The sequence below is a fragment of the Staurois parvus genome, unplaced genomic scaffold (genome assembly GCF_062004578.1).
Source record: "Staurois parvus isolate SC_StPar_1 unplaced genomic scaffold, SC_StPar_1.0 ptg000138l, whole genome shotgun sequence".
Classification (NCBI taxonomy): Eukaryota; Metazoa; Chordata; class Amphibia; order Anura; family Ranidae; genus Staurois; species Staurois parvus.
The window spans coordinates 1,331,849-1,346,646 of NW_028317934.1; the positions used below are offsets into that span (position 1 = coordinate 1,331,849).

At 40.1% G+C, this 14,798-nt stretch overlaps 1 protein-coding gene across 2 annotated transcripts in view; it reads right to left on the reverse strand.

The window, feature by feature from the left end:
• Window positions 1-14,798, reverse strand: part of ELP4 (elongator acetyltransferase complex subunit 4) — a 371,616-nt gene that overhangs the window by 210,352 nt on the left and 146,466 nt on the right. For both annotated transcript variants that reach the window (XM_089673478.1, XM_089673477.1), the window contains exon 6: window positions 12,806-12,899. In XM_089673478.1, the coding sequence (XP_089529604.1) occupies window positions 12,806-12,899 (94 nt within the window). The remainder of the gene's footprint in view (window positions 1-12,805; window positions 12,900-14,798) is intronic.

Genomic DNA, 14,798 nt, shown 5'->3' on the forward strand with positions numbered 1-14,798 from the left:
CACCTGCCTGGAGTTTGCATGTTCTCCCTGTGCCTGTGTGGGTTTCCTCCGGGTACTCGGGTTTCCTCCAACACTCCAAAGACATGCTGGTAGGTTAATTGGATCCTGTCTAAATTGTCCATAGTATGTGTATGAATGTAAGTTAGGGACTTTAGATTGTACGCCCCTTGAGGGTTAGGGACCGATGTGAATGTACAATATATATGTAAAGCGCTACGTAAATTGACGGCACTATATAAGTACCTATAATAAATAAATAAATAATAGTAGCACAGTGCAGCTGAAAGTTGTCTTAGGTAAAAAAAAAAAAAAAAAAAAGAAACATTCAGGGCTCATTCACACCAGGGGCGGTGCTGGAGCACTGCCCTTTTGCAGACTCGCACAGGTACCATAGTTCTTAATGGCATCTCTACACATCTAACAAAAACATGAGTGTTTGGGCCCGCCAGAATACATGGTACCAGTCTCATGTGTTTTGGTGCAGCGCGATTTTAAAAATCGTGCCAGAGCCTTTTTGCGTGTTTCTCATGTACATATGCAGATCAGGGTAAATGCTCCACATGATGCCTTGGCACCCGGAATAATGAACGCCCACGCTGGCTAATCAAAACGGCCAAAGACCCAGAACAATCATTTTAAATATACCGTATTTACATCCTTGGACTCAGAAGCTGGTATTGTCCTCTTCAGTAGAAACGTCGTCTTGTAGGCATTTGGTATAACTGCCCACCAGTCTCTGATATCAATTCTGTGAAATTTGGGATCGCTCCACCATGCAAAATGTCATTTGCAGGATGTTTGTGTGTCCTCTTTGCATGAATTCACCATTTCAAATCCTCCCACAACCTTTCAATGGAAATTCTTTCTGATCCCTTTCTTGCTGTATTTGTTATTGTGCTTCAGATCATTGCCATCTCTAAAGACTAATTGCTGGTTCAACTTTTGGATAGATGGCCTCACATTCTCATCGTGCATGTTTTGATATAATACATAATTTACAGCTGACTCCATGGTTGCTAGCTGCTCAGGCCCTGAAGCAACAAAGAAACCCCAAGCCAAAACATTTCACCTCCTCCATGCTTCACGATTGGTATGAGGCCGTCCTTGGTTTGCACCAAACACATACACTTTTACTGTGATCAGACAACTCTATGTTCGATTCATCAGTCTGTAACATATTGTCCTAGAAGGCCTGGTCATTGTTGATATATTCAATGGTAGACAGTAATCTTGCTCCAATGTTCTTTTTGGATAGCGAAGCTTTTTTCCTTGATCCCCATGCACATTCAATCGGTACAATCTCTTTCCGATTGTAGATGGATGGGCTTTGGCACCAGTTGTTGCAAGAGTTACCAGCAAATCATGTGATAACATTTTGGGGTTATTGGGCTGAATTTCCTGTGCACTCCTGTGATTTCAAATCATTTGACAATCTTTTTCAAATCCTTATCAAACTCACAGACATTCACAACCTTTCTTCTGAGGGCCTTAGGGAGCTCTTTTGTCTTGGCATGCTGGCAACACATGTCAGCAGCAAAGAGAGCATCAGAACCCAGATATTGGAGTTTTAAAACAGACAGGTTCCAACTGTATACTCCTTAAAGTAGTTGTAAACCTTAGGCATGAAATATGAACAAAGCATACCCCTCTATAATGTGTAATTGTCTCAAGTAAGAGCACTAAGTTCCACTTCTGACAAGTTTTCCTGACACCAAGAGAAAAATGGTGACAAGGGAGGGACCTCCAGCAGATTGACAGCCTCAGTCCTGTTCCTGTGAGCTGTGTGGAAGGTGGGGGGTGTCTCTTCCCTTCAATCAGATCTCAGAGTTTTTCTTACTGAGCTCTGCAGCGTGTAATTTCAGCTCTCCATTCCCTTTTTCAGAACTCTCAGGCAAGCTTTAGAAATTCAGCAGTTTCAACGGATGTAGAGAAGACTGCAAGTAAACAGGTACAACTTATTGTATGTAGGAGGATCTGTTTCATCTCTGTGTATTACATGAGGCCAGTCACTTCACCAGGTATATGTGAGGGCTTACAACCACTTTAAAGAGGTTCTAATCTTTGGCACCCAATCTCACTATGTCTCAATTAGAGTGTGTTTTTCAACTGACAAATAAATTGTATGGTTTTATTATAACCAACCCTTGTAATCCCTTTCATCAATCTATGTGCCTGCTTTGGAACCCTTATCCTCCCTACAATGAGGTTATGAAAACTGTCCACACAATTAACATTCAGCCTCACAAATAAATAACACATGCATCCCATTTTCTCTCCCTTGTTTTAAATAACAGCATCTCATTTTCTTTTTGCAGCCACTGCTTGGCTCTGAGTGATTGTATAGCATGCTACATAATTCAAAAGCCTTTTCCCAGCTTCATTCTCTAATTCAACTTAATTCCACCTAAAGCCCAACTCCAGGCAACCAGCTAAATGCACAGTTAAAGTACATATGCATTAAATTGTTTTACATGTCAATGGATTTGTAATTCTGTTCAGCCAGTCTTGTGATTCGGATATCCCTTGCAGACAGAACAATCAAGTCTTGGACCTCTGTCTTGACTACACTGCAGTTAAGCAACACAGCCTGGTCCATGCTCCCCCTCCTATGCATATGACCAGGCAAAGACACTGCAAGACACTGATGACCTCTACTTCCATAAGCAATAGTCTTGCTGACTCCTAGTAATCCATATATTTTACTGTGAGTGCTGCTGTGCAGGGGATTAGAAGAGGCTAATACAGGGTTAGTTTCAGGTATTTATACTAGCTTAACCATTTCAATACTGGGCCCTTATACCCCCTTCCTGCCCAGGCCAATGTTCAGCTTTCAGCGTTGTCACACTTTGCATAACAATTGCACGGTCATGCAACACTGTACCCATATGACATTTTTAGCATTTTATTCATATAAATAGAGCTTTCTTTTGGTGGTATTTAATCACCACTGAGTTTTTTATTTTTTGCTAAATAAAACAAAAAAACACCTGAAACTTTTGAAAAAAAACCCACACTTTTCTTCATTTCTGTTATAAAATTTTGCAAATAAATAACATTTCTTCATAAATTTAGGTCAAAATGTATTCTGCTACATTTCTTTGGTGAAAATAATAATAATAATTGAATTTGTATTTTTTTTCTTTTTTTTTTCTTTTTTTTTTTAATTAAATGTTTTTTTTTTACTATTTTATTTTTCAGCACACTGTGACTAAAGCAATATAATGTTACCATAGTAACATTGAACTACTCTGGACAAGTGATCAGGATTTTTTTTTAACACATTATGATTGTTAATACCAATGTATTTCATTGATTTTTGCAATCAATGTTACTGAATGAAACTGATTCATTCAGTCTTTTTTTGTGATTAGCTGTGATTGAGCAAATCTGATCACATGATACAGATGGGCTGTGGTTGGCCCTGTCTGTATCATGTGACTGCCTTGACCAGTCACAGCTAACAACATAATTGTATACAATGGATGGCATGACAAGAAGCCATCCATTGTATACAATTGACATGTGTTCTGCTATGATTGGTCACAGCGGTCACATGACACTGACAACGGGCCGGTGTAGTGATATGGCATTGGCTGTGTCCCGTGGACACAGCCGGTGACAGATCGCGCCGCTGTGCGGCTGCATGAGTGGCTCATTTTGACAGGATGTCATATGACGCCCAGTCACAAGCTGTTACCAAAGCCTTTACATATGCAAGGCAAAGTATAGCTGGCCACATACTTGAAGATTTCTTTCCTTCAGCCTACGGGCTTAATAAAAGTATCAAAGAGATTTCTCCATCCATGTTAACAGTGCAGATCAATGAATACCCTCTACAGGGCTATTCAATTCTGACAGCCGGCATCACCAGCTGACAATACCCAAACAGTGTTTGAAGCTGATCGGGTGTAGGTACTGTTCAGCTGATAATTTTCTGAAAGGCCCCTTCATCAAAAGTCAATTGAATGTTCAACTTTTGTTGAACAGAGCAGCATAATCTTAAATTTAATCCAAGCCAGCAGGAATTGGATGAAATTCGAACAGGATATGGCCAGTTTAACACATACCAATAAAGCATTTCGTATACGGATTCACACATGACTACTGATCTCCCCAACTAACACACAACACTTTAAGGAACTATGTATAGCCATTTTCATACGGTCAGTTGTTTCTTTTGTTTTAGCCAGCATGGATTTAGAATAACTGACTTTACTGATAATAAAGCAATGGCTAAATGGTGCCTTTTGGTATCAGAGCATACAACAGCGAGCAGATCCCAAAGTCCACAGCAGCAGGGAAACAGTTAAATCTCAGGAGTGACAGCATGCACCTGAGACTCATTAAAGGACCTTTAAAAATGAGTCAGAGATGCGGAGCAGTACAGTGATGGAGGACTCAGTTGTCCCTGCTGTGGTTAAAAAAAAAAAATAACAATAAAATAAAAAGGCTGCAGATGGAAAAGCAAGCCCTGGGAGATCGTGGGAAGCCAAAGAGAAGCAGACAAGCTGAGGTGCCAGGAGAGTACGCTCTGTGAGTCTGGCACTATTTCGGGATCAAGCAGTCGACAAGCAGAGACCACACTGGATTTGGAGTGATGATTTTCTATAGACACTGCTGTGGGGAAATAGGGAGGAGCAGAACGGGCGCACACTGCAAATATTTATTTCTACCATTTGTTTATTATCATGAACTACTATAAACCGTGAAACAGACAGATATACAGATCTAAATTAAACAAATATTTTATTACTACATTGTATTTGGTTGGTAATGTTCTACTAATTCCACTTTATTATTAAGCCTAGGTTCACGCGAATGCCATGCGGGAAATGGCGTGATCTGTGTGCATTTCCAGCACCGCATTACAATCACACTGTTCTTGCAATCTGCAGCAGGTGTCAGCACAATCTTAAAGTGGTTGTAAAAGCTCAAGGTTTTTTACCTTCATACATTCTATGCATGAAGGTAAAAAACCTTCTCTATGCAGCATCCCCCCCAGCCTCCCTATTTAGTTGCAAAACTCACCTAAGCCCCCCTCTTGATTCAGCGATGTGCAGTAGAGTCTCGGCTATCCCAGAGCTCCCTCTCCTCATTGGCTGAGACAGCAGCGGAAGCCATTGGCTCCTGCTACTGTCAATCACAGCCAGTGAGCCAATGAGAAATGAGAAGTAGAGGGGCCAAGCCATGGCTCTGTGTGTGAATGGACATTCATTGTATAATGAATAATAATAAATATGTGCATTCATTCAGTGTTTATTTTTTAAAGGTAAAATTAGCCTTTGGCTTGCATTTTTGGATGGCACGGCGAACTGTGTTCACAGACAGTGATTTTTGGAAGTATTCCTGAGCCCATACAGCGATGTCCATCACAGAACCATGCCTGTTTTTATCGCCGTGTGGTCTGTGGGCCCGAAGATCACAGGCATCCAATATTGCGTTTTTACCTTGTCCCTTGCACACAGAAATTTCTCCAGATTCTCAGAATCTTTTAATGATATTATATACTGTAGATAATGATATACTTAGTCTTTTCAACTTTACGCTTAGGAACATTATTCTGAAATCGTTCAATAATGTTTAGACTTGTCTTTTGACAGATTGGTGAACCTCTGCCCATTTTTACTTTTGAGACACTCTGACTGTCTAAGATGCCCTTTTTAAGGCCAAACATGTTACTGACCTGTTGCCATTGTTGTGTATTATGTACCGTAGGTGATGATATATTATTATTATTATTATTATACAGTATTTATAAAGCGCCAATAGTTCGCTCAGCGCTGTACATTACAGAGGGGGACAGAACATGTGACAGAACAATACCAATACAATGCAAAACATGAGGGGATCGAGGGCCCTGCTCTTTCGAGCTTACAATCTAGGAGATGAAAAGTCTTTTCAATTTTACATTGAGGAACATTATTTAAAATTGTTTGACAATTTTTATACACAGCTTATCACAGGTTGGTGAACCGCTGCCCATCTTTACTTATGGGACACTCGTCTAAGATGCTCTTTTTATACCTAATCATGTTACTGACCTGTTGCAAATTAACCTATTTAGTTGCAAAATGTTCTTCCAGCTTTTCCTTGTTAGTACCACTTACTTTGCTAGGTTTTTGTTACCCTGTCCCAACTTTTTTAAAACATGTTGCTGCCAGCAATTTCAAAATAACCCTATTTTTTTTTTCTTAAAATTCAACATTTTAAAATGTTCAGTTTAAATGTATGATAGGTTTTCCATTTTCTATTGTGAATAAAATATGAGTTTATGAGAATTTCATGATTTTACACAGTGTCTCAACTTTTTAGGAATTGGGGGTTGTACATATTTACGCTAGAAACATAACATTGTAAGCTCTGATGGGACACAGGCTGTCAGAAAGATTGAACAAGTACTTTGTATAAGTCCTTAAATTGACTGCACAAGTATGGGAAATAAATACAAATCAATATGTTTATGTCTTTGAAAAAAATCAATTTTCATTCTGCAATCTGTGGGAGGTACAGGCTTGTAACAAATGATCTTTTGCCATCTATGCAGTGATAAACTACAAAACATAGGTTACAAGCTGCAATATAGTGCCTACTAAAATTATACAGGTGAAGTTGAGCGTGATGGTTTGAGCGTGACGGGGCTCCGCTTGTGATCATTTTATTTGGCTCTACACGTCCGATATCCTCCTGATCTTAAGTTGACTTATCATTTAGAGAAGCACAACTTTGCACATTGAACTGTGGGAAATGTTATGACATGCCTATTGCCATAGTTACCACAGTAAGCGGGGAGCGGTTCCTGTCAGGGACCAATTTACTTCTCCAGAGGGGCACTGCCACCAAAGGCAAAGCCTGCAATGCCCATGAGTCTCCGCAGACTGAAATATGAGCACAGCAAGCTAAATGAACAAGAGATTCCACACTGATAAGGCAACTTCCAAAAGAGGATAAATATGCCAGATGGCAAAATGCAAAGCAGCTTAAGTACAATATATTAAATTATTGCTATATCAAAGCATGAATACATAGAATACAGACATTCACCAAAGGTGTGGCAATTGTTGTTTTTACACATAGTTAATTGTACATATGTACTATTTAGGTCAGGCCTGATCTCGCCTACTGAAAACAACAGAGATTCACTGATATGGATGGCTACCCCAGTGTAGTATGTAGATTACACTGAATGAAAGGCTTAGCTACCCAAGGGCAATTCACAACTATGACCTCTGAACCAGTGATGAGAGTTTCCTGTAACAATTTGAAGATTATGTCTTTTAAGGTAATCGAATACAGTGGAATTTTTTACCTTAGTATTCAATCTCCAAACATTCCAGGACAGCAAATTAAAGCAGACCTATACTCCTTTGAAGAGCACATGGGAATCATGAACCTCCAGCAGCTGATCACGTGGCCAATCCAGAACAACCTTGGTTTACCCAAAGCAATTGCTTTTTATTACAAACTTCATCAGAACATCGGATTTTAAAGTTTTGGGCTTTTTTGGTTTTAGACAGAATGGGAAAGAGAATTCCTGTCAGGTTTCTACTTTGGTCCCCAAAGGGAGATTAGAATCTCTGTTATTATTGCCTGCATCTTCCTTTCCCCGATGACCACAGCACCCCTCGTTTATTTTGATTTTTTAGTCACAGTGACAGGAAGAGGGGTTAAATCTCCTCAACAGGGTCACAGACAGCAAAAAACACTTTAGTCTTCCGAAGTTTTTCAAAACGAACATAAAACTAACCAACAAACATAAAAAGCTCTGTCTGGAATTTGACTTTCTAACCCCTTTGATTTGTAGCATCAGTGCAGAATCCATATATAGTTGCCATAAACACAGTTCAGCACCAGACTTCTAGTCATCAGAATCCACTTATGAGCAGCCAGTATGCAATTTTGTGTCTGTGTTTCCTCCTTTCTTTATCCTTCATCTTGGGTGAAATGGCAATACTGAGCAGTAACCTGCATATATTAATCCTGGCTTTACACCTAAACTCACAGATTATCCATCCTTGCTAAACAGCAGTTACTGTTCGGCCAACATTTTCCCACCCAGCTCCTTCATTTTCTCAATCAACATTTCTCAAGCCAAGTGTTGTTGGCACAGTCACACATGGCTCAAATATTGGCCACTTCACAGGAATCTGAAAAAATTGGAGCCATATATAGTGAGCTTAAGCCATGTAATCCACTTGGTTCCTAAACCAGTCTGGCCTTACACAGCAATCCTATCGCTAGTTTAGCTAGTACTGGTGATGTGATTATTCTGGTGCCATTGCAAAATGCAATTCCTGCATATGCACACAGTGGTTACAGCGTTCCCGAAACCCAGCTCTATTCTAAGCATACCAAGAATGAGCAGGGGAGTACACTGCATGGGGGAAAGGTTATTTGGCATAAGAGACTTTGCATGTTTTTACTGCAAGAAGATTCTAACTACTTGCAATTTTTTTGCTGCAGGACTTTGTGAGGAAATTTATGAGCAAGTGCTGTCTCCGGGGATCTATGAATGTTCACACCTGTCACTGAATTGATTAAATTAAACAGGCGGATCCAAAATCTAGTCACCATCGGACGCTGCCACCAGATGTGGTACATAGTCCCCATCTGGCCGCAATGCCAAAAACAATGTGGTGAAACAGAGGGGTGCATTTTCGCGATTCAAATAGGGACCAAATACCACTGCAGTAACGTTTTATAGTTTGCTTCAATTAAGGTAGTGTAGATGGATACTTTAGATAATGCAAAGGCAACATCTTGCCAGATAGGTCAAAAGTGGCATACAGGTCCCATTCCCACTGGATCATATAAGGGAGCTTACTGTTCGGATGAGTGAGGAGAGTGTATAGTGCGGAGACCCGACCCCTCCGGATACCCCTTGTTTGGCATGAGAGTTCAAAAGCTGTAAGCGTAAGTGGCCCATCTAACAATTTGAGCTTAGAGCAGATAAAAGACAAATATGATTGTACCTAAAGATCTCATTAGGGGGGAAAATATACAATTTTAAGAAAAAAATAAGGTGATTTTGAAATTGATGGCAGCAACTATTCAATTTTGCATTGATGAACATTATTGTGAAATTGTTTGACAATTGTTATACACAGCTTATCACAGGTTTGTGAACCGCTGCCCATCTTTACTTATGGGACACTCTGTCTAAGATGCTCTTTTTATACCTAATCATGTTAGTGACCTGTTGCAAACTAACCTAATTAGTTGCAAAATGTTCTTCCAGCTTTTTCTTGTTAGTACCTCTTACTTTACCAACTTTTTGTTGCCCTGTCCCAACTTTTTTGAGATGTGTTGCTACCATCAATTTACAAATTACCTTATATATTTTTTAATGGTACATTTTCTCAATTTAAACATTTTATATCTTTTCTATTGTGAATAAAATATGGGTTTATAAGATTCACAGATCATTGCATTCTGTTGTAATGCAGTTTTTACACAGCATCCCAACATTTTTTGGAATTGGGGTTGTATAGATACAGATCCAGTACACCCGCCACTGTTGTTTCAATCATTCCTGCAAACAAAAGCTAGTTGAAATTGCTAGAATGCTTCCCTGAGCTTGACACACACAGTAAAATCTTATTGTAGAATAGCTCCTGTCTGTTTAGACTGCTAGTGGTCAGCTTACTTGAAATACGGGTCCTCAAATGCAGCCCCTGACAACAACAAAGGGATGCCAATAATATATAATGTAGTTCTACAACAAATTGTCAAACTGTAGACATGTGACAGAAAATAGTCAGAAACAACATGCATTCTATTACAGTCTGGTTATACTGCCTCATACTGTAGAAGAGGTCAAGACACTGGCTAAAAAAACAAAACAAAATGTTAAAAGCCATGCTCCACATAACCCCTCTGATCAGCATGCCTCAGTTTTGTAAGCATGCAGTACATAGGACCAAAAATACAGAAAAGGTGAAACCTGTGTCCCTCAATGGACACGAAGATAAAAATAAAATATTTTAAGTACAAAAATCTTAATTTTCTTTATCATCTATTGAGGGACACCAGAATTCAAGAATTCTTTTACAGCTGCAACCTACAAAAGCAGCCCAACTTAGGGATTGGCAACAGCCTAATACAGGTTAGAGGACTATCTCATGTCAGAGGTATAAAAATGAACCTGGAACTAAATAGAAAACCCTCTTCAAAGAAAACCAGTTTCAAGGGGAACTTCTGATTGAAGCAGCAAAGGGTCCCTGCCATTGATACTGAGGGATAACCAGCAATCAACCAGGGGAGCAGAAGACCAAGAACTATGTCAACAGAGATCTTTCCACCCAACATCTAGAGTGTATCAGGGGTTAGAAAGAACACTGCACCCCTACCTATTTCCACAACACGATTCAAGGAATCAGCCAACCTGCCCCACAGCTTTGTCTCCTGCACTGCCAAGGATCAAGTGTTAGGCATCTCAGGCTCTTTACAAAGAGTACACACCTTATTAGGAACAGAAAGAAGGAAGAAAACAGAAGGGATTTCCCAAGGATGCTGAAGAACAACTGTAGATGAAGGACCCAGATCTCAGTGATCAGGTCCCTACACTATCCTCCACAGTAGTTGCATCAGGATTCTAGCTAAACTACTTGCTGACAATTAAGGGAAATACAAGGCCATCCATGCACTAGGGTAAACATCAAATTCACTACTCAAAGTACATCCGGGGGATGCTGAATGAATAAATTCTTATCAACAATAGAACCAGCCAAAGCTGATTCATGTGGAGCTTATTGGTAAGGACATCCTTTAGTAGACTGGTGGTTAGCAATGGTGGTTAGCAATTATTATGAAAGGCTCAACAGCACCCAAGGTTTTGATGCTCCCCTTTAAGGAAGGGTGCAAATTCAAGATGGGAACAACTCTAGAAGGAAAGTTCCTGCAGAAGAAGGTAGCCAAGAACCCAGAGTGAGGGGAACAGTTACGCAAATGGTCAATTTTAGGGATTTAGCCTCAAAGCTAATGGGGGTGATCTGAGCACACAAATGATAGGAAGTTACATTGCTCAGGGACCAAGCAGAAAAAAACAAACAGCCCTACAATCTAAGACATGGGGGCACACCTTCATGTAGAGGGCTGAGCAGAAGAGATAAGAATGGCTACAAGCAGTACTTCTAGAATGAGAGAAAGGTTCAGACTGCCAATGTAGTACTACTGCTGTAGTAGACCAAGGGAAAGGGGGTAACTCTACCTTTCCACTGACTTCTTCCATTGAGGCATGAGTACACTCTGACTACCAGTAGCAATCCTATGACAGTGTCAAACAGTAGGTCTGAAGGAGTGACATCCCTTGAAGGACAACTGAGTCAGATGTTTCTTGGGCATATCATCAGTGTTCTAGACATGTAGCCAAAATGCCCTATGCAAGTGAATGGACATCAGCATCAAGAAGTAAACCAGCTTAGATGCTTGCAACAGGCTGTCACAGTTGAAGTGTAAGGATCCAGACATTCTTTTTAAACATCCAGTGAAAAGAGAGCCTACCCAGGCAATAAACAGGTCCTTTCTAAGAAACTTAACCCAAAGCGACACAGTTGCACAAACCAAGATCACTGCCAACACAGGGAGCAAAGTCTCTTTTGTCACTATGTCCAATTGAAGAAGGGACCCTTCGTGGCCTCCAAAATGGTGTGCTAAACTTTGTGCAAATAAAAGTGCATATTAATTATACTACAGTGCTTGTGACAGCTCAACAGTCTACTCCAGTCTATGACTGTCTCCTAAAGCATGCCGTTTGTCTTTAGCAACTCTTATAGAATGTTTGCTAAACCTATCTCCTGTAAAATGTCTGCAGTTTCTGACCATCTCATACCATCTTCTGCTGAATGTCAGCAGTCTCTGACAGCTTTTGGCAGAATTATATTTACTGAACTTTGGCAATGCTATGGCCCACATTTGAGGCCCAGTATATCAATATAGATTGACAAAGAAAATTACTTGTGCCACTTTGATCTTTCTCTTAGAAAGGTCCACTACAAAAGATCTGAGGAAAAGAAAATATAAAAAGAGAAAGAGATTGACTACACAAAAATAGTCTGAAAAAAAGTAAACCAAACAATTTGTACTGGTTGCCAGTCTAAAGAACACAATTCTACACAATTTTGAATGAGCACCTAGGTAAGGAAAACCGGAATTACTGTCTGTAGGGCCTCTGAGGGCTGCACAATAAGTGCAAAAAGGCTGCAGGCAGCCCCGAGCCATAAGTCGGGCACCAGGGATTTAAATGCTTAAACCCCTCTCAAAGTCAAACAATCATACACAAAACAGGGTATGTCTTGAGTAGAAAAATATTACCCTACCTGCAGTTTTTATGTGTAAAATGAAACCCCAGGGCTATGACGAAAACTATACTACCATGAAGAAAACAAAGAACCCTAGTGCTGTTAGACCACCGGAGCTAGCCATTAAGCTACTGTTTTGTTCAATAAAATCAAAATACAGTGTTTATACTCAGATGTGTTGTGACCTCATTCCTCCACTGTGAATCCAGTTTACATTCCCTCTCTTCAGACACCATGTGCAGTTAATCAGCCATTAGGAGAAATATTGCGCTTAAGCATATTTCAGAAATATGGTTGAGTGCTTTCGTGCTGTCTTGTCATGTCCACTGAGAACGCATTACGTATTAACATTTCAGCTACCTGGCCTTGATCTCCCTGTTTACATTATCGGTGCTTAGAAACAGCTTGTGCACTGTTCCTTTTTCCAAGACCTTTTTATATGCCCCAGAGGGATGGCACAGCACAATTAGTTACATGATGACAGGCCAGATAGTAAAGGTGCTGGGTACCTGGGGATTGGATCCATCAAACCCTCCCTGGTAAATTGCTTGCTTGATAGAATGCAGGAGCTGGCTGTAGTCACAGGTCATCTTGGTTGAAGAACTAGAGGGGTAAGAGAGAGTATAATCACAATTAAAGAACAAAAAAACAATAAAGTAATCCACCTCTTTTTGTAATTTTACTTCCATTTTCAGTCACGAGCCACTCAGGGCTCGTGACAAGGAGGTGAGGGGCCATCACGGCTAAAGTGTGGATTTACACAGTGTGGACACGTAACACATGCATGAAGATTGAAAAGTTTTGTTGCATTTGGACACTTTTTTACTTTAAAAACAACTGATTTGGATTTATTATTATGTATAACCAATGATTGTAGTGATTTGGTTGTCACTAATTGCACTTTATTTATATTTTTTAATACACGGGTTGCACAGCATTCTGTTAATGCACAATTTTTGCACATAAGTATAATACTTTGTGGTAATATTTAGAGCACTTTGAATAGTTAGTTTGCACTTTATATTTATATTGTTTTAGTGCACTTAGGTATAGCGCTGCACCTGATATTTATATGTATTCACTCATGTTGGTAAGGAGTATTGTGTCAGCAGCTTGGTGAATAGGGCCCCATTTCTAGCGCAGGAAGTTCTTACATTCAGATTTTAAGATTTACTTTATGGACTATGTTTGTGTTGGGGTGCCATTAAAGAGTTATGGCAATGCAACCCAACTCCTGTATGCAATAAAAACAAACTGACCTGCACTATGCGTGCCACAATGGACAGAGGTGAATATTCTGTGCGTTGTGGTGCTCTGCATGGCCAAAACAAAGCAAAGGTGCCTCATTTTGTGCCTTAAGTGTCCTGCATCTTTAGCATATCATGCATCAATGCAACATGTGTCAATGCATGAAAACGATTAAATGTAAATGTTTTGTTACTACAGTAACTCCTCACGACCAACCTTGGTTTTTTTTTTTTGTATTTCAATAGTTTTTATTAGTTTTAATCAGTATAAAACAGAGGTGACAAAACATGCCCCCACAGGGGCTATGAATTGCACTGATAAGATAAAAAACATAATAATAAAAGAAAAACAGTGTTCTAACTTCAACAAGGCAGAAGGTACGCCCACGCAGGGGCTATCAATGGCACATAGGTTACAATGACAGTAATTAAATTCTAACTGCAATTAAAGGCAGTTGTCCACTATCACCCAAAAAACTAACGGAAATGGAGAGAAAGAAAGAGAAGAGAAAAGAAGAAGAAAAAAAAAAAAAAAAAAAAAGGGAAAAGAGGGGGGCAGAGATCCAAGAGCGCCACCATCAAACACCAGTGCCTAACGCCATTACATCCCCATACTAGCCAAAGGAAGCGTGGGAAAGGCATATTGCAACCATGGTTCCCATATTTTTGAGAATTTACATTGGGAGTCGTTGCATATGCTCGACATCTGTTCATTAAGCATCATATTGGTCATACGATCCCGCGCCCCCTGAAAAGGGACAAACGGACTCTTCCAGGCCTGAGCAATTGTTCTGGTGGCTGACAAAAACAAATAGGACGCCAGCTTCTGCTGATGAGCCAAGAGACCCGGTATGGGGCAATGAAGCAAAGCATACCGAGCATCCCGGCGTATGGATAGATGAAACAACGTGAAAAGGAGGCCAAATACACGAGACCAAAAACGAACCAGTCTCGGGCATGACCACCAGGTATGCAAGACATCGCACGATGGCCACAACCCGGAAACATCGATCACTACAAGCGGGATTAGCCTGGGCCAAACGAGCCGGAACCCAATACCAACGAAACAATACCTTATAGGCTGCCTCCAGCGTGGTGGTATTGAATGAGCATTTAGCTATGAGTGACCAGGCCCCAACCTTGGTTTTTAATCAGACTAAATTCCTTCTTTAATATGTATCTTATCTAATTAAAGGGTATAAAGGGTAAAAAACGTCATTGTACATTTCCCTACAACATATTAAGATGTCTATCA